This window comes from Neopelma chrysocephalum, unplaced genomic scaffold (assembly GCF_003984885.1).
Source record: "Neopelma chrysocephalum unplaced genomic scaffold, ASM398488v2 Primary Assembly neopelma1_23, whole genome shotgun sequence".
Taxonomy (NCBI): Eukaryota; Metazoa; Chordata; class Aves; order Passeriformes; family Pipridae; genus Neopelma; species Neopelma chrysocephalum.
Genome location: NW_020897691.1, coordinates 28401907 through 28422224, shown reverse-complemented (window position 1 = coordinate 28422224; position 20318 = coordinate 28401907). Strand labels below are relative to the sequence as shown.

The window sequence follows — 20318 nt, the reverse complement described above, 5'->3', positions numbered from 1 at the left end:
GACGCGCGGGGCGGGGCGGCTGCGGGGCGCGGCCGGGCGCGCTGCCCCGCGGCAGTAGGGGCGGCTGCCCGCATCCTCCCCGGCATGGGGGTCGGGCTTCGGCCGGGACCCCGCGGGCGGCGTTGACCAGAGCTGTACCCGCCGCTGCCGCCGCTCCCTCCCCCGCGCCCGCAGCCCCTCTAGGGGGAGGCCGGGCGGCGGCGGCCGGCGCCCGCGGGCGGGCGGTGCGGGGCTCGGCGCGGCGGGGTTCGGGACCCGGAAGCAGAAGCGGGCCCGGGAGGTGGCTGGATGGGAAGGAGCGGCGGCGGGCGGCGATGGGGGAGCAGCAAAGCTCGCTGAACGCGCCGCGAGCGGCCGCTGCCGCCGCGCCGCCGAGCCCGGCCGGGGGCCCGCGGGAGCCCGGCCCGGACGAGCCGCCTTCGCTGCGAGAGACGGTCCTGGGCGGCGGAGTAGGCGGGCTGGGGCGAGGCGGGGAGCTGGGGCCGCCTGCCGCCGACCCCGAGCAGCGAGGAACTGAAGAGGAGGCAGAGGCAGCGGCCGGGCCGGAGCAGCCGCCGGGCGCGGGGGAGCCGGCGGCCCCGGCGGAGGAGGGGCCGGATGGAGGCAGCGGCCGCCGCCGCCCCCCCCGGCGGCACGTGTACTGCACCGTCTACTGCGTGGAGAACGACCGGCCGGCGGCCGCCACCGGCTCCCCCCGCGGCGGCCCGGGCGCGGGGCAGCTCCCGGTCCGGCGCGGGGTGGTGCCGGGCGACGACCCGCTGTCGTCGGGCGGCAGCATCGAGGTGGTGGACTTGTACCTGCTGCCCGAGCCCTTCTCCGGGCTGATCGCCGGCGAGTTCGGTCCGCTGCTGGTGCTGAGCTGCCGCGTGTGCCTGGAGGAGAAGCCCATCAAGCCCCTGTCCTGCTGCAAGAAGGCGGTGTGCGAGGAGTGCCTGCGGCGGTACCTCAGCTCTCAGGTACGGGCGCTGCCGGGGTGTGCTGGTGGGGGGGCTCTGTGCGGCAGCAGCTATCCCGGGGCGCGGGCTGAGCGCTGCTCCGGGCCCGGTTCCGCGCCCGCCGAGCTGCAGAGGCGGGGCGGAGCGGGCAGGAGCTTTTGCCGTCCCGCACGGAGAGCGTTCGGCCGCGACCTGCTTGCGAGCTGCTGATTCAATGACCGCTCGTTCCCGGAGCGCTTGTCTGCGCGTTGTTCCTCAGCTTTCGAGCTGGTCGCGTCTGTGTCTTCAGGCTCTTTCCATCTTTACAAGGATTTTCTTTTTGAATTCTGAAACTCTTGTTGTTCCCTGGCTGGCACCAGTTTCCTTTAAAGAGAGGTCAAGGAGTGATACAGAGCCAAGTTTGTAAGCTCTGAGGCAGCTCCTGGAGGGCTCCTGGGTTTTTTTTCCCGCATCCCCGGTGCTGCCGCTCGGACGTGTGGGTGTTCGGGCCCTTGGTGCAGTCGCTTGCCCTGGTCTTCTTAGAATACATCGCGTTTGGTCTTATACCATATATGAAAGATTACAGTATTGTGTGTGTCTGGGGTGCGTGTGTGACTCTTCGTGAAGAATCGTATTTACAACAGTAAACAAGAATTTATTTGGAGGAAAAAATCGAAAACACAAGTTTTCCACCTTGGGTAGATGGGCTCACATACAGGCTGCTTACATCTTCATCACTGTTTTGTCAGTCAGAACTGCTGTTTCAAACCGAAATCAGCAGCTCGAAAGCAAATCTATGTCTTCACTAGTGTTTTCAGTAGCTACTTTAGCATCACAAAACACTTGTGTATTGTTTCTGCTGCTAGTGGAGTCATACCCTAAACCCGAAGATCAATGGGGGAAGTTATGGGTATGGGAAGTTGTGGGAGAAACAAAACCAGCTAAACCCTTTGCTTGGAATCTTTATGCTTTTATTCAACAGAAACTTTTGGGATGTGCCCGATGGAGACATGCTAGTGTGGTGGTAGAATGAGTTTTTACACTGTTGGGGTTTAGAGGTGGGGTGGGGCAGTCTGTGCTCCTGCTGGACTCTTTGTGTAGGGATGGGATGGATAGCTACAGCTACCTCCGCACTCTAAATAGTTGACAGGCCTGTTCTGACCAGAGTACATTTCACTGCTTGGAAATTGCACATGCTAGTCGAAGTCAAGTACATGCTCCGTTCTGGGCATTGGTAGCCTGTGTAGCATTTACTAGTGCTGGTAGCATTTATTCAGGCTAACAGTAAACCCACTAGCATTTTTATGAACCACTTTTGATATGTTTATTAAACAGGGAAGAGTTTAACATGGGAACTGATGGATGGGAGATGCAGTTATGTTTTGTGTATCTCCTATAACACTGAAGCTCAGGAGCACTTAATAAGCCTTCTTGAGACTTAGTGCACAGAGCCCAGAACTATTTGATTTGTAAGTGGTGGACTGGAAACTCTCAATAAGTTTTTGGAGTTTATTGTCAGTGTATGTTTGTGCCACTTTCGTATCTGCTGCTGAGGTGCGAGTCAGAATATTGACTTGCATTGAAGCTGGAAATTGCCAAGTGGTGTGATGTTAAGGTGGTCTTCTATAACTTCTGCAGGTACCTGTAGCTTACAGTGATCTAATGAGTTATGTGATCTATCATATCTATCTATATCTTAAGCTATACTGAAAAAAAAGTCTTCTGCCTGGTTCAGGCTGGACTCTTGGAGGATGATCTAGCAGCTTGGTAGCTGAAACAGCTGGCTGGCCTGGGAAGCAGGTTTGTGCCCTACGAAGTGGGTTTAGTGTTGGCCAGCTGTTGGATGCAGATGTAGGCATTGCCTCTTCAAGGAAGCCCACTACTATTGCTGAGCACACATGAAGCTTATCCCAGCAGCTATTGAAAGATAGCCATATGGGTACTTACTCCTGTAGGTAAAAGATGGGGCAGGGATACAGAAGCAGAGGAGAGGATGTCTGCATCAGGGATACTGATGTTGAGGAGTGAGATTCACAGAGCATTTTTGTGGGCATGTTGTTACAGATGCTGTTATGAACCAGGCAGAATTTTAGTTGCTTGATAAATTTGTTCGAGGAAAAAGGAAACAAAATATAACAAATAACACTCCAATATGTTCTTGCCCTACCTTGTTTCAAAAGAATAAGAAAGTGACATTTCTTAAGAACAAGAAGTGATGTATCTTTCCTTTGTGCCGTGGAAGGACTCTGTGAGTCATCCTGAGGAGAGAGAAAGGCTTTTTGCCATTTCAGTTATATTAGAGGAATTTCTGAGAAGGATGAGTGAAAAGCCAGTATAGGTTAGAAATCAAGTCACCTTTCATCTTTGAGACTTTGCACTTTGTGTAGCAAAGTAAAAAGAAAATTTACCAGAAGTTCAAAATGAATAAGTGTTGAAAAGCTGTTTTTGTTTGAAAATTTTAGCATATTTTCATTTTGGATCCAATTAGCTTGATTCAACAATGTACCTGAAATTGAAAGCAAACAAAAACCAGCTGAAAAACAAAACCTCAAGCAGCAATATACATTGTTTAGATCTGGTTTCCTTGTCAGAGAAATAACAATCTGTGCCCTTTGTATGAGAAGACACTGGCTGACTCTACCACTCTGGGGGGAGTGGTGTCTTATGATGAAAATGTGGAGTATGCTGGCAGAAGTATAGCACTTAATAATTCGTGTTGCCTTTAACGTCTGTGTGTGTTCTCTCACTGAAGAAAGCTGTATTCTTCATGATGGTTTCATTATGTTTTCTGAAATGATGCTTAATGGAGTAGCAAAGTAAAAACCCCGTTAATGCACTCTGTTTTCTTCTATGCAAACATATAAGAGCATCAAAATTTCTGCCTGGGGGCCCTTTAGAGACCAGAAAATCAACTGAAGTTTTAAGCATTCTTTTTAAGAATGACAGATGAAAATACTTCAACTGCAGAGTTTGCTCATTGTGTTAGCAGCATGCTGGAAAATGAGGGTAATTGTTTTTAGGAACATCGCATCTGAAGGTCCTTAGAGGTCAAATCCAGTCCTTATCACTGGCACCTTGCTGCATAATCCCTTTCAAAGATTTAATGGCTGAAGCAGAAGCTTAGCCTGCAAGCCTGCAGTGCCCAAGCTGGTCTGGAGCCTGACTTGGGGAAAATGCATAACTTTACCTCTGCCTCAATTTACCTGTTCTCTCTCTGCAGCCTGATAATCACAGACCCCTGAGGGCTCTTTGTAGTCTGACTATGACCAGTTCATCTAACATTCACAGAAAAACTCTATGATTTTATTCACTTGGACTCAGAGAAATTGATGATATGGTAACTGATAGGTGATTGATGGTGATGGGTTATCACAGAAGAGGTGATTTGATCACAGCTCAGGATCTAGTGGGGGTCCCACAAAGCCTGAGTCAGGTCCCAGCAAGCCCTGTCTCTAGGAATGGATGCAGCCCAGAGCTGTTCTTTGTTATGCTTAATCATGAACATAAAGTGGATGAGGCTGAAGAGTGTGCTTGTTTGAAAAGCCAGTGTTGTTTCAGGATGGGGCAGTCTCCATGGGTTCTTAGGTATGTTGAGTGAGTTTAGGGTCAGAAGTGTGGAAGAACCATTTCCTGTTCAGCTGTGGGTTTCTACGCTTTGAGATCCAGCATACAAACTGGGGACAGGGTAGAAAGAACCAGGACACAGGTGTAATATTACATTCACATCTTCTTCACATCCCATCTTTCTCTCCATTTAACATGGCACCAAACCCAGGTTATTTCAGAAACTGTGCATATATAGGTTTACTAAATGAGTGATTGACTTCCTAACCTCTCTGGGCTGCTTGTACATCTAAGTCAGAGGGAGAATTTGCTCCTGGTTTTGCTTTTTAGCTGTTTGTGTGTCTGGGGTGGGGTTGGGATTTGTTTGGAAATTTCCTTTGAAAATTAACAAATAGTTATGGGAAGACTTTTGACTTAAGAGCAGGAGAAGGCCTAAAGTTTAACTAGGTTTTTATATTTAACTTGTTGCAGACTGGTAAAGAAGCCAAGATTTATATGTGCTTTCTTATCTCCCCGATCTGTAAACCTGACAAATGCTATTCAGAACAACAATCTCACTCCTCACTTTTTAGCAAGTATTGACTAGACCAAACTAACATTTGCTGTTTCCTAACATCTATAAAGAACAGTTTGTTCTTCAATAAATATTTAAAGATATATATATATAATTGTATCTGTACTTGTTTCATTTTTCCTATAAAACAGCTGTAAAAGTTTTATAGAAACCTTACTGCCTGCTTTTTCTACATGCAAATCAGGAAACTTGATAATCCAGTTTTGATCCTGTTCTCGTTAGTGATGCTTTATTTTGTAAATCTTGTAATTTTCTTGGAGCAGTCATTCTTATATTAAAAGACTTTGTGTGAGTTAATTTAAACAGCATACTATATTCTTGATCAGATGTTATGGTGCTTTAATTATAGGAACTCTAATGAGATTAGTGGCCATGAGTAAATAGGAAGGGATTGTTGGGGGCAGGGAGGGACCACATCTGACAGCATTTTTTCCATGGTGGCTTTGGTGGGACTAAAATCCCGCTCTCTTCTTTTGAGCATGAAATGTAGAGGTCGTCTTTCCTCTGCTCAGGACCTATTACAAGTATTTCTCTGTGAACTGAGACCTTGTCTGGGCATGATTTCTTTCTGCAAGAGCAGGAGAAAAAAAGTTGCAGGCTGTTACAGTCAGAATTTTTGTGGGAAACGTGGTTATAAGGCTGCATAGTGAAGAGGAGAATTTAAGAGCAGTCTGTATCACATAAAACTAGTTGGCTTGGAGCTGGAGGGACTTGACACCTGTGTGCCTCTTCAGGTGTCTGATGGTATCATATAAATGATTCACCTTCAAAGCTGTAGTCTGCTGATGAAAACCAGCCAGCAGAAATGTAGGCACCAAGTGCTGAATCATCTGATGGTTAATGAGCTGCTTGTGCCCTGAGTCAAACCAGAGCTCAGAAAGGCTACCCTCATTCAGTGCAGAAGCAGCTCTCTGTTTGCAGGGGTTATTAATCTAAAATGATGCTCTAACGCTAGCTAGTGAGTTGCTGGGATGGCTGCAGACTGCCTACCAGGAGGTGATGGCAGGGTGAGGGACCACCCTCCAGCTGACACTGCAAGAATACAGGTTTCCAAAGGAGGAAGAGAGGTGTAGGAGGAGAAAAGAACCTGCTAGTTTACAGGCTTTCTAAACCAAACCGGCAGCTTTAACCACTGTAAGGTGGCTGTGTTCCTGAGGAGGAGGCAGATAGACTCACAGGTCACAGCCGTGAGCAAGCAGCCTGTAAGCTGCACAAGCACCTAAACTTCTTCACTGTAATTTTCAGCAAACAGCTTCTAAAAATCTGTCCTGTTCTCCCGATGTTTTATATGCAGTGCCAGTGCCAAAACACTGCTGTGTAGCTAGATGTCACAGTTCAAGATGATACTCAAGTACCTTTAAGATTGCAAGAGTTAGCCTTTAAAGTTGACGAGGTATATAGCAGCCTTTTAGTCCATCTTGAATGCTTCTTGATGGATTCAGTTTAGGCCAAAACTTCAGTTTGGAACAAAGCTTACAAAATCCAGCATTGATGAAAATGCTTTGAAATTAATTTTAAAGAAAACTAGTTTTGAGCAATGTTCTTGAATGATAATACACTTAGTTGTCCTGGATGTAGGCCTAGATGCTCTGCTAACGTATGAGCACTTCGTGTGGTATGTTTTTTCGCTGTGTAGAAGTAGTTGTAAGCTTACTCTGCATGGATAGCTATGACTTCCTGTTGTTTGGATAAGTCTTTGTCAGATGTAGAGCTAGAATTAAAGCTTTCGTTTCTTAGCCATGCTGTTATGAGGTAAAGGGGTAAACGAGCAGGTCCTCTTCTTACAGCTAAGAAGACTTTTGTTAAAGCTCTGGGATTTGAGATGTTGGGAATAGAAAAGATGGTGTCACCTTTGAACAGTTGTAGGAAGGGTTTTGCTAATGGAGAAAGGCCTGAGTTCCTGAGGTGAGGATAAACGGTTTCACGAAATTGTTGATGTTGGTAGCAAGGAGTGAGGGTAAGTGATAAGTCTACAGTGGTACCATGAGTTTGCTGATGTTGATAGTAAAGCTGATTTTGAAGGGTAAAGACTTCCTATGAATTGGAAATTGTAGTGGGAGATGAAAGAGAACCAGTTTTGTTTAGCTGGGATTGATACCTAATTTTTAAAATGTGTCATTTCTGGGAAGCAGAAGCCCTTGTTGTCAGCTGTCTCTCATAGCCAGTGTGTTGCACCTCACTGGTCTGCGGGTGGTGTTGGCATTGGGGACCGCAGGCTGAGCCATCAGGAGATATCTGCTGCATGCCTCCCTTCCTGCTGCTCCCACCAGCTGTTCGCAGGAGCTACCAGGCACAGGTATGGATTCAGTTCAGGGATTTTAAAGTGAAATGAGTTGAAAACTGAACTGTTGGGTTTAAATTACTCAAACAAAGAGAAATGAAGGAGTTAAATGGGGGTTGGGAAGGCCTTCAGCTCACCTCTGCCCCATTCCTTCTTCTCCACCCAGAACAACTGTTCTTCCTACTGCTCTGGAGCCTCTTGGCCCTTCATTCCTCTTCTCTTCTTGTACAAATATCTTGCTTCATGCTGTCTAAACTAGCCAGGCTTGAGGAAAGCTACGTATTTTACGTGACCAGGATGTCAGTACATTGTCAAAATGATTAAGAGTTGTAAGGGATATAATTTCTTTAAAAGAATTCAAACTGGAGACTTCCCCCTGAAGAAAGGCATTACTAACCCACCCAGGTTTATCTGTCTTTCAGTATACTCTGGTTGCGCATATTTTCAATACTTTCTTTATGAATTATATTTTAAAAATAAAAAAGTCCTTGTCTATGGGATTTTATTAGCCAAGTACTTATTACTTTTTCTATACTAGAAAAAGTGACAAATTTGTCCAGTGATGAAGAGGCTATATAATTTTTGAGTTCGTTTTGAAGTACTTGGAAAATTTCTGGTAAGGTAAAAAAATGACTTTTACTTGGAAGTTAAAAATTTGGTTGAAAAACAAATTCAAGACTTTACTCATAGAGAAGAAAATTTTATGGATTTCAGTGCAGAAGGTCAGAAGTTTAACAGTAATTTAAGTCAGATTTGGAACTAAACCTGAAATGACCTGGAGTCTGCATTTACCTTAAAGTCTGCCTCACTGCTTCAGCTTAAGATCGGTGTATATTTTCATTGACAGGCTTGTTGAGATGTGCAGTTGCTCTTGTTTACTTAATTGTGAGAAAAGCTGGGCACTTCCTAGATTACAATTCCATAAAAAGGTAAAGAAACTCATAAGGCTATCCCACTTCCATTTCCTTATGAGCTATAGTGCACTCATTTTCCTCAATGGTGTTTTTATTAAGTACAGTACAAACTATATATTGGGTATTCTACTGGAAAAATAGAAGGGGCAAAGCTTTATTTTCTCTAGCTTAGTCATCCTGATGCCATTGTGTATTGTTTTCTACCACAAACATAATAAGAATGGCAGCAAAGGCAGGTACCTCTCTAGTTTACTTGGTTTGGCTTCCTGATCTCATAGGAATGGTGGTGTATCAGCTTAGGGGGGTGTAGGATGGGGATCTGAATGACTCTGTTCGTTTAGCTTGTAGGAAAGGGAAGTTCTATGCAAACTGTTTCAGCTGTGACGTGGCTCTGTGGGGTTGCTCACACAATACAAGGAAGGAAGAAAAGGGAGAAGAAGATTGCCAGGATGAGAAGGGCATGGTGATCGTGTAAGAATCAGTTTGCCCCAGAAGGTGGACTTGCTCAGGGTAAGCTTTTATAGAACAAAAGGGAATTGTGAAGTCTGATGGCCTCCATGTGAAGTTGATCTTTGGCCTCTGTTTAAAGCTGCAGCTGAATACTGGCCAGTTATTCTGCTAAATGGTGGCCAGACAGTGAAATGGGACTAGCTCTATTTCTGGTTTCCTACTGGATGAGGCAGGGAGGAAATAAATCTAGCCTGAAAAAAGCAATAGTAAGGATTTTAAGCACTGTTTAGGAAAATAATGGGTTGGTGTTTTGCTAAGCTGCTGGAAGACTTTTATACCCCATAGGCAGCAGAGTGGGTGGAGCAGGTAGATGCAGCATGCCATCTGTGACACAATTACAGAGTCGCTGTGAGAGGTGCCGCTTCCCTGAACAAGCAAAAAAGTCCTTTGCTGTTGTCAGTACTATTGCTGCTGTATGGGGGCAAAGCAATGGTGGGGAAGGGCTTCCTAACCTTTCAGCTGTTTTAATGTTGCTCACTATGTTAGTGTGTTTTGGAGAAAGGACACGTTATGCCTTTCCATTCCAGTGCACCTGTGCAATGCCAGGTATAAATTTGTCTGCTTAGAAGTACTCTTTCAGAGGTCTTACAGAAACAAGAACGTAAATTGCTCAGTGCTTTTTCAAGTGCATGTGCAGTTCAGTTCTGCAATAGCTTGGAAACTCTGTTTAGTTAACTTTATGGTATTAGCATGCAGCTTAAAAATGGGAAAGAATGTGCAACTTCAGAGTTTTTTGGAATAGATGAGTTCACAAAAGAGCAAACGTGGCCCATAGTATTTAGATGCCTAGTGCTGCATTCCAACTGCAAAATATAGATGTTAGGACTCCGGGCAGAATGATAGTGATAGTAGTATGTTTTATTGTGATGAACTAATCCTGCTGGAGATTAAGGCAGAAAATCAGTAGTGAAACACTGGAGTTTGAACTAAATGTTCTTGCTGTTAGGTATTTATGGATATTGACATATACAGGGCCACCTAGACCTCAAAGTGGTCAAAGTGAAATACAGCTTTAAAATCTGAAAATTTCAAAGTATGCATATATCTGTGGTCCCCATTTGCCTTACATAAGGGCTATGGAAATCAAGCAAACTCAGAAATTTTCACTTATTTGTGTAATGGAAGTAAATTCAGCTGTGCTTTTGCTCTGTTTCCCAGTAACACTTAGAGTAATTTTCAAACTTCTGAAGATGCCCATTCTTTCAAGTTCTAACTTTATTTTAAATTACTATTATCTTCCCAGTCTCTAAGATATAAACCTTCCTTGCAGTGAGTTATGACAGTTACTGATGGACGTTGCTTAGTGCTTTTGCCTCAATGAAGTAGATATTTCATGTGGAGGCTTGATTTGTTGTTCTTTCAGTGAGAGTAACTCAGCAAATCCTGCCTGAATTATCCCAGGGTGTAATGCTTCATGAGGATCCCACCCAAGCCATGACAGGTACTCAGACAAGGCCAGGCTATCACTTTTGGTAAATTAAGGATCTAAAATGAGTTCTGGATCTCATTCTATTTTCTTTCTATATGAAGAAAAGCAGACTTGTTTAGAGCTTATGGTGTACATCACTTTGGCTAGCAGTGCTGCTCAACTCAATCTGCAACTTGGTCCCTACTGTTAATACATCATTTGATCCACCAGCAAAAAAAAATGATCTGGTTTAAAGAGTTACCTTTCACAATAGTTTTTTACTTTTTTTTTTTCTTGTTCGGTTTTTAATAGTCTCATGCACAATGTGCAAATGTTTATTTCCCCACAAGGTGGTAGTGAGTAAAGTGCTAAGCAGGCTGTTTATTTTGGCAACTGTGACAGCCTGTCAGACCTAAACATTTGAAAATGACATGTTCATGAAGGTGACAAGTGGAGGTTTTCATTGGAACTTGATGAAATCAAACCTTCAATTTGGTCCTTTTACTGCATCATTTCTTCTTTCACAATCCAGACAAAAGTCATGGCTTATCCAGTGGCTGAAGGTACACCTGCAGCTCTTGGACAGTCATGGTCCAGGGCATTTCTCTGAGCTGCTCACAGCACTGAGGTTCCCAGTCCAGGCCAGGCTGGTACCCACTGGTCCTGTCTCTGCTGCCTGTGGCATCATTATGTAAGAAGTTTTCAACTAACTAAATTCTAAAGCATCCTGAAGTGTTTTGTAACATAGAACAGATTATTCCTGACAGTCTTACAAGTGAAATTTTTCATGTGAATATTGTTGCAGATGAGAAACCTCTTTTTTGATCTTGCTTGTTTCAACAGCTTTGGTTTGCTGCAGCCGAGTAATGCCAAGCATGATCATTATTTTCTTGAGAAATTTTTTTTTGCACCACAGAGCTCTCAAAAGAAGTTTCTTGTTGTTCCTTATCTATAACAAGTGAAAAGATGCAGGACTTAAAACAATAGAAGGATTTTTGTGTTTTATTCTGTGGGTTGTGTAGTGATTTTTGGGGTTTTTTTGGGTGGAGAGGACAGAGGTGTTAGGATTTTTGATGTTTTTTTGTTTGGTTTTTTTTCTACAAAGATGCAAAATGCAGACTGTTATCAAATATCATATTTAAAAAAAGCGCAACAGAACGGGGTACAGCACTGTCATGGAAGAACTGCTATATATCATCAGATCTTTGGTGGTGAAGGTTTGTTTTGAGCTTGGTCATACAGACTGTTGGTACAAGTTAGAAAACAAACTTGTATTGAAGAAGACAACCAAAATAATGGCTATTCCAGTATATTCTTTTCCACTTTAATTGACTTTTTATGTTTCTGGAGGTGTACTACTTTTGATCTGTACAAATTTTAAGCCTGTTTTTAAAATTAATCTAGATTTTTTTTTTAAGCTGTATGCAATCCACAGTTCTAGCGTGTGCATTGGGCTGTAACTACAGCTTTCATAAGCTGGAAGCACTGAGTTGTTTGGGGAAAGGAGAGGAGACCAGGAGAGGGTCCCGTTTCCTTGCCTCAATAATGAACTGGCATCAGATGGTAACTTGTCTGGTATGAGCTTATCATTTAGCTTCTGTATTGAGTTTTGATGTAGGAGAGTTTTGTTTTATCTGTTCTTATGGCGCAAAGAATGCGCAAGGAAGAGGTTTTTGATTATTTGCATTTTTCAAGTATGAGCTCATCTGGCTGTTGGGATGTTAGTAGGAGACCGCAGATCTGGATTAATGACGACAGATGATGCAGGCAGCTAATAATGGTGGAACCACTAAAATGCTGAATGCAATTTAAGGCGCTAGTACTGAGAGGAGAGCAATAAGGCAGTTGTATCAGGTGCGGCTTTGTTTGGAATCTCGGGTTTAAGAAAAATGGCAGGAACCAGGAAGTGCTGCAAGGACAAAAGTGCTATTGCACAGATGCAGAACTGCTTACTTTACCATAAGGAGAACTGGGAGAAGAAATGACTGTTCTGTCAAAATGCAAGAGGGAGTAATTTGGGCAGGTGCTTGTAAAAAAGTTCTAGCACAACACAAACTCTAAAAATTGCAATTAATTAAGTTAGGTTAGAAATCAGTATGAGCCTACATATTTGGGATAGAAGGGAGAGCCTTTCTGGTCTCTGAATCTGGAAATAAGGGTGCAGTATCAGAGTGGTTCTCAAAGCCAGCACCCTCAATGCTCTCCAGAGAAGGCTTGCTGTGTGGCACCATATGTGCTGACTTTGGCCCAGCTGGATGAGAAGGCTGCCTGTGCTTCTCAGTACACTCTGTTGAGAAGCTGGATTCCAATGAGGAAACAGTAGAAGAGTTTTATTGTCTGGTGTTACTTTTTATTAACCATTGAAAACAGCAAAATATATATTTTGATGCCCAATGTGTACCTGCAAGCAGCCCACTTCAAACCATGCTTTGCATCTGGCATTTTTTGGTCCATATGGAAGCTGAAGTCAAATGTCTCCCACTGTTTTTAGGAGAAATAGCTTTCAAATGAATTTCAAAATTGAGTTTTTGAGGCAGTTTCTGGTTAGACTGATCTGGCTGAATCAGAGCCATTTCCAAGTGATTCCTTCCCTCTGCTGGCAGAGGAGAGACTGCACTGCTATTACCTGAGTTGACTTAGGCTATAGAGGATGCCTTTGTGAAATAGTTCTCCAAGGGAATTCATTCAGGCTGTTGTATAAAGAAACTTACGAGAGAAAGAACATTTAGCAAAGACCAGTGATTGCTTTTGTTTCCATTGACTGCTTTTACATGAAAACAATGGACAGAACATATAGTTAAGGTACCAGAGAAAAGCTATATAACGCTGAAAAACAGTATCTGAAATTATGTGGTTTGGATGTGGGGTTTGTGTTGAAAAAATATTTTTTTTGTGAAATTGCTGTTACCACCTGGGTGAATGTGCTGTAAATTACTGGAAGGCAGTAGCTGGTTGTTGAATGTCCTTGTCTCTTGTTAAGTCTTTAGTTTAACTGTGTGCTTCATTTGACAGGCTGCAGCATCATCATTCTGGATTTATCTCCTGATGTCTTATTCTAAGTTGTTTTTTTCCTTCTGGTGTTTGCTACCAATATCTGACAAGTTTTGTGGAAAGATTTTAACATTCTTAAAGGACTTATGTTGGCTGCCACGTAGTCCTTTGGAAGCTCAGGGTGGCTGCAAGGTGATTTAGTGGGGATTCTGGTGAAATCCATCCTGGCTCTGTGCCTGCCTTGATGTACGTAGAGAGAGCTTTGCTGCTGAGATGCAATAAACATTGAGTTTCTGTATTCATCATGAAATATACTTGCAAGCTGTTTGAATGAAACTTGTTGAAGCTGTTGTGCTCTTTATAGCTGCTCTGTGTAGAAGCTAGATCCACAGGGAAAATCAACAAATCTTGCATAGAGGTAGAAGCTTGGCAGCCATGCACACGTCTTATGTTTTGAATGCCCTATATGTGTTTGTACCTTTGAAGAGTGTGTAGCGGGAAAGAATGTTTTTTTTAATTCAATTCTTGATAAGTTAGGTTTATACTGGTTGTTGTGTGATGGACTGAATTGCTGAGTCTTGGACTACACGGTTGGTACTGAAAAGAGTCTGAAAGTGTTCAGACCATTGATTCAGAATGGAGGTTTTATCTGTTAGAAGCGTTTGACCATCAGTGCTGAGTAGAGGGCTTTGTACCTGGTATGTGGGCCCGTATGCTGTTTTCAGGGCCTCATAGAATCCTTTGTGATCACCTGTTTAAAGAAGACAGAAGTTCTCCATCAACCTGCACCTCAGGAAGTCCCCCATCATCCCCACATCACCATTGGCCAATCAGAACTCAAACCAGTCCAGCAGTTTAATTACCTAGGCAGCCTCATCTCCTCGGATGGTAAGATTGACGGGGAGATAGACAACAGGTTAGCAAAGGCATATAGTGCTTTCGGAAAGCTTCATAAAAGAGTTTGGCAAAATAAACACCTGAAGAAAAGTACAAAGATCAGTGTTTACAGAGCCATAGTGCTGTCTACTCTCTTATACGGATCTGAATCATGGGTCATCTACCGCCACCACCTGCGTCTCCTAGAACGCTTCCATCAACACTGTCTCTGTACAATCCTAAACATCCACTGGTCAGATTATGTGACCAATACATCTGTTCTCGAACAAGCAGCAGTCACAAGTATTGAGGCCATGTTGCTGAGAACGCAGCTGCGCTGGGCAGGGCACGTCTCCAGGATGAAGGACCACCGCCTCCCTAAGATCCTGCTTTATGGTGAACTCGCCACCGGCTGCCGCAAGAGAGGAGCCCCGAAGAAAAGATACAAGGACTCCCTGAAACAACATCTCAGCCATGGTCATATTGATCACCATAACTGGTCTACTCTGGCCTCCAATCGGGAGTCCTGGAGACACACCATCTATAATGCTGCTGATGCTTTTGAGAAAGCACGCAGGATCACCCTTGAGGAGAAAGGACAACGCAGAAAGAATCGTGCCTTGCAGAATATACCATGTAAGGAGTCTTTCTGCTGTGCCTTTTGCAACCGGACATGCCTTTCTCGTATTTTTTAGCCACCAACGCGTTTGCAACAAACATGGGTAGAGCCCTTCCCAAATCTTCGTTAGAGAAGTCAAGCCATGATGATGAGGTTTATACCAAACCGGTCTTCTGCAGTGCTATAGTTTCACTTACTGTCTCTGAGTTCACCAGTGAAGTCTCTCTGGGGAGATAAATTTAATGGAAACACTAATTGATGTAATTTTTCAGCTCTGAAATCTGTATCAGGCACTAGTTTGATTTTAACAAGCCTACTTCTGGATTTGAGCAAACCTTACACAAACATGAAGACTGATATATGCTGACACTAGATGTTGAAACATTGAAAATATTTCTGAAAGGTGTATGATTTTAATGAATTCTTCATATATATAAGCCATGGTGGAAAAACTGATGAGAGCTATTCTGGAATATATCAAATAATGGCATATCTTGTGTAGTGATCTATTGAAAGACTTGAAAAATGCAGAGCTACTGTCCAAGGAATAAGGCAGATGAAATGAAGTAAATGACTGGCTGATAAGTATTTTGAGTGGGTTATAAAATGTTTGTTTATGGCAGGAAGTTGAGCTTCTTCAAAAGGTAAATGCTTATCTAGTGAGTGCTGTAAAGATCCTGGAGAATGACCTGTTCTCACCAGCTTCCAACTTTTGCTGAATTTCTTCTTCCCTTTCTTGGATAGGCTTCCTTTCCACTGTCAGGAGCTTTCTGAAATGCTATTTCTGTTCCATAGTGATCCTTTTGCATACAGTTTTTACAGTAGTGCTCTGAAAGTGTTTGTAGAATTGAAGACTAACTTGGTCACTTTATAGATTGTTCATCAATGCCATTAAAGTGAAAATTACTCAGTTGTGGACTTTTCTTATTTCTGTTGTGTTGTTGGAATGTTTGTCTTATTTTTCTGCCTAACAATGTATAATTGACCAGGAGAGAAAGACTTCCTTGCAGGAGGATCTTTGTAGTTAGATATCATGTCCTTTTGTCTGTCAGACTGCTTTTGGGCAAGTAGTAGATTTCTCTGAGAGCTGTATTTGCACTGCTGGTGCCACTCTGTAGTGATAAACTAAAACACTTAAGCCAAGGCTGAACCTACATGACACATCAGTTACAGCTGGCTTAAGCAGTTTCTTGCTATCCTGTGTGCACCTCTAAAGATTCACAGCAATGAATTTGCCACACTGTTTTTTCTCGACCCTTACTGCAGGGTCATGGGAAGTGTTGTTATATGTGGCTTGGAGAATTTCTGGGCTAGCCTGTGTTACTCTGTTACTCCGCTGGGATTTCAGCTTGCTGGTTTTGAAGATACAGCTCTATACCTTTGTGCTTCTATTATACAGATATTTATGGTTGCGAAGTGGAACAGCTGTGAAATTTGGAAGTATAACAGGTAACAGTTATCTTCCTGTTGCACTGATTGTTACAAAATTTTTTGAAAACTACTCTCTGTTTGAAGTAGCGGAAGGAATTGATTTTTTTTCTCCATTTTCTTACCTTTCAAGCTCTATAAGTAAGGAGAAGAGGATGGATTAACCATTAGATTAAGACTGCATTTATCTGATTTTCCTTCCATCTTTCTCTTTGAACAGAATTTGGTTGGGGGTGGGAGAGCACTGGGAAAAAAGAGCTAGTCTTTCTGAAGCAGTAGAGTTGCTATGCAGAGTGTTTTGCAGGTGACAGCTTTGTGTGGTGGCTCAGGGGACAGATTTGCTCAATTGCAGCTTTAACGTTTCAGTTCAATGTGTATAGTGTGCTGGATGTAATAAGAGGTGTTTTGATGCCATGTAGGTGTTCAAATGCTTGTGCAGGAAGTGAGTAATACGGCTGGGCAGGTAGGGCTGCACTAATGAGACCAGAAGGAAAATGGACTTTATTTATAACAGAGCAGCTGTCGCTACCCAACTTAGAGAACACATCACACACAATCCATATCTTGGATTGTACAACACATATATTAATTGTGCTAATACTATGGGATGCAAACTCAAGCAAACAAGAAATTGCTCATAGATTTTTTTTTATTTTTTTTTTTTAAAATAAACTGGAAGAATATAGAACTAGGAGAGCCGATCAGTCTTGACTGTCCTATAGTGACCACGTGGAAAAACCTTGGAATCACATCTACTTGTAACTCCAGTTCAAACTACCTTAAAAACCAAATTTGTCTCAACTTTTTGGGGAAAGCGTGGTGCACTTTGGTATGGTTTCATCTGAAACTAGTTGCAAACTTGTGAAATTCTAAAAATTTTTTTTCACAGAAACTTCAAATTTGGGGAAATAGTACGTAATTGTTGAAATTTCCTTGAGCCTGTAAATATTGTATCGTATTACAGTAATTACTGCAACAATACAAATACTTGTGATGATAATTAAACCCTCATACTGAAGTTAAATTACAGGTCATATAATGAAAGGGGAAATATATACATTTTGCATAGCTTCCTTTCTCCTTTCATGTTCCCTTTTGGATTTCTGTGTTTGGACTCTTGCTGTTACTTCCTCTCTGAATTTGCATACCTCAGACATTATAAAGCTCTGGGAATATAGGCAGAATTGCAATCTTCCCATCTTAGTGGTGGTTAAGTAAAAGTCCTAGTCTACTCATGTGGACCTTTCCCTCCATTTTTTTTGTTGTTTTTTGTTCCACTTTTCTGCTTACGTCTCTTGAACAGTTTCTGTGGTTGGTTTTCTTTTCTCTACTGCACTTGAATTTATGACTTAATGGGTTTTACTTTCCAAAGGTCTCTTAAAAGTACTTCTTTTGTGTGGTAGTCAGTACTGCATGTATGCAGTTTGTCTATCTCACATAGGATGTGAATCCAACATTTTTCATCCTAAGATATTTGTCTGATGTCACAGGTAAGCAGGAAAATCATGTGAAGTCTCGTGTGAATTTAACAAGTGTATTTTTTCTTTACTAGAAGTGTCTTCCATGTATCACAGTTACAATTTATTGTCTGCTGTTAAAGTAAAGCAGTCCTAAACCAGATTTCTAGATTTGCTTGGTTTCTTCCAAATAGAAATGTTCCATCCCAATTGAATCTGTGATCAAAATCCTAGCAAACATTTTGGAGAACTCTAAGGGTAAACTTTGGAGAAACCCACTTACTTGGTTGCTTCTGTCAGTATATTAAAAACCAACCAAACAAAAAAAAAAACCAACAAATCATATTTAGATTATTTCACTAAAAATCTTTAGTGTTTCAGTGATTGAGTGGGAAACTCAACATTACAGGATGTCTGTCTTTGTGTTTACAAGTGCTGTACACAGGTAATGTTTAACACAATGTTTAACTGCAGTTTTTCATCAGTATCATTTGCCAGTTTTTTCATTAGGTAGCTTAACTCTCTAATCATTCTGACAGTATCAAGGTGTCCCAATCTTGTGGGACTTAAGCAAGATACACTTTTTGTCCGTCCAGGCAATTTTAGACCCCTGTAATATGCTATAGTTGATCCTGGAGTAGGGTGGCACTGTTCTGGTGTGTGGACCTGTTCCTTTCTTGCTGTCCATCAGGGAGTGGGTGAACCGAAATGCAGCAAGAACAGCAAGGTGGAGGTGGCAAAGGAATTAAATTGAATGGGTCAGGGCGCCTTGTTTCTAGATGCTGTGCCATGGCATGGGCACTGGAGGGAGTCTGCCGATGGCCATCCCTTAAAGCTCTGATGTGGGGGATGAAGGCTAACCAGCTGGCTTGGTGAAGAATAAGAACAACGCGGTGTGGGAATGCCTGTCAGAGAGGAACAAGAAGAGATGCGTGGAACAGAGACTGCAGGGGAGGGGAGGGGAGAGGCAGGGTGCCTGCAGGCTGAAGCTGAGGCTGCAGGGCTCTGGTTGCTCTCTCCATTTGCTCTGCCTAGGACGAGATCTCTCCTGGCACATATTTCTGTAGCAGCTGATCAGCATAAAGTAACTGCCTAGTGTGCTAGTAATTATTCCCTTAGTTCAGGGGTTAGGTTTTTCCTCTATATGTGACGCTCGACTTCTAGCGTAGCTGACAAGGTACGTAGAAGCTGATACTCTCATAGAACTCGTTTTGAAGAGTATGATTATTACAGCTTTCATGAGTCTAGGAGAAATGGGATGAGAGAGAATAGTGTAATAGTTGAGGTAGGAGAACTACATTGTTTAGAGTTTTTTCCTGGTAGTATTAGAGCCTTCCAAGGTCATCCTAGCCATGTCCCTGGGGAATTCTCACAGATGACCACTTATTGCAATGACTTGGTTTGTGAGCTCACCCTTGGCACTCAAAGTTGCTAGGAGCTATGCTTTGAGGTAAATCAAGCTGATGTTGGGCAAAATATGTTCTTGTTTGCAAGATGATCATATTCTATAATGAGAAATTAATAACTTTCTTTAGAGGTTTGGTGTGCAGAAATAGCTGAGGAGGCACATTAAAAATAGCTTTTATGATCTCTATTTTATCATTCTTCCTGTGGTGAAAGACTTACTAGCCTTCCTTACTGATTACAGTTTTGCAAGTGAGAAATCAAGTGAAACTGTAATTTGCAGTTAGTTTTAAGCATAATCATTTGTACTTTAGAGACTTAGCACTCAAAATGTGTAACTATATGGAAATTAACACTGGTGTGGGGTTACATACTTTTTTCCTGATTTTAATAATGTATACTGCTTTTATGATTTATAATTTTGTCAGACTTCCTCATATATAATAAGTTGTTCATTATGCATAATTGTGCTAGTTTTGCACATGGAAAGCATGAGATGTAAGTGGTCATTTGGGGAAATCATTAATCTGTGTAAAGACTTGGGCACTCTTCTATTTCACTTGAACTATATGTAAGTCTTCAGTCTTACATAATTCTTAGAATACTTACATTAAAGTATTTTACTAAACAGGTGTTTCAGTAGAAGCTGAAAGTAAGCTCCAAAGACCTCATTATTAAACATGGCTGTATAATTAGGATACCTTATGTACAGGAATACAGCAAATAATTTTGCCTTTAATAAAAGCTATTTCATTCAATGCAAGTTATTTAATAAAATGTTCTTAAACTTTCCCTTGATAATGCCTTACCATTGCTTGACAGCAAGTTGCAGATTTAAGTATAAGCATCCTTTGGCTTTTTCACATATATCATTTTTACCTGAGTGACCCAGTTTTAAAGGATTATATTTTCATGGAATCATAGAATGGTTTGGGTTGGAAGGGACCTTAAAGATCATCTAGTTCCAACCCCCGTGTCATAGTCAGGGATTCCACCCACTACATCAGGTTGCCCAAGGCCCCATCCAACCTTACTATAAACGCTTCCAGGGATGGGGCATCCACAACTTCTCTGAGCAGCCTGTTCCAGAACCTCACCACACCATTGATATGTTAATATAGATTTTAACAGATTTATTTAGTTACTTTTTCTTGCTGTTTGGGTGAATTACCCTGCTCTCAAATGAATATTAATCTTTCATATGTTTTTTCAGTATTTCAACTATGTCACCTTCAATTTACATAGGGAATACATACAGTTTGTGAGGTAGGAAAAGTCAAAAGAATGGCTTTCATTCGATTAGCCACTGAATTTCAGATGTACCATCTTAATGTTAGTATCACTAATTACTTGGTACTGAAAGTTTAGTAAGCCTCTG

The 20318-nt window shown here is 42.4% G+C and overlaps 1 protein-coding gene across 1 annotated transcript in view; it reads left to right on the top strand.

The window, feature by feature from the left end:
* The first annotated feature begins 187 nt into the window (after positions 1-187).
* RNF217 (ring finger protein 217) overlaps positions 188-20318 on the top strand; it is a 61146-nt gene continuing 41015 nt past the window's right edge. The window contains exon 1 of the mRNA XM_027692002.1: positions 188-956. Coding sequence (XP_027547803.1) covers positions 315-956 — 642 coding nt within the window. The 5' untranslated portion in view covers positions 188-314. The remainder of the gene's footprint in view (positions 957-20318) is intronic.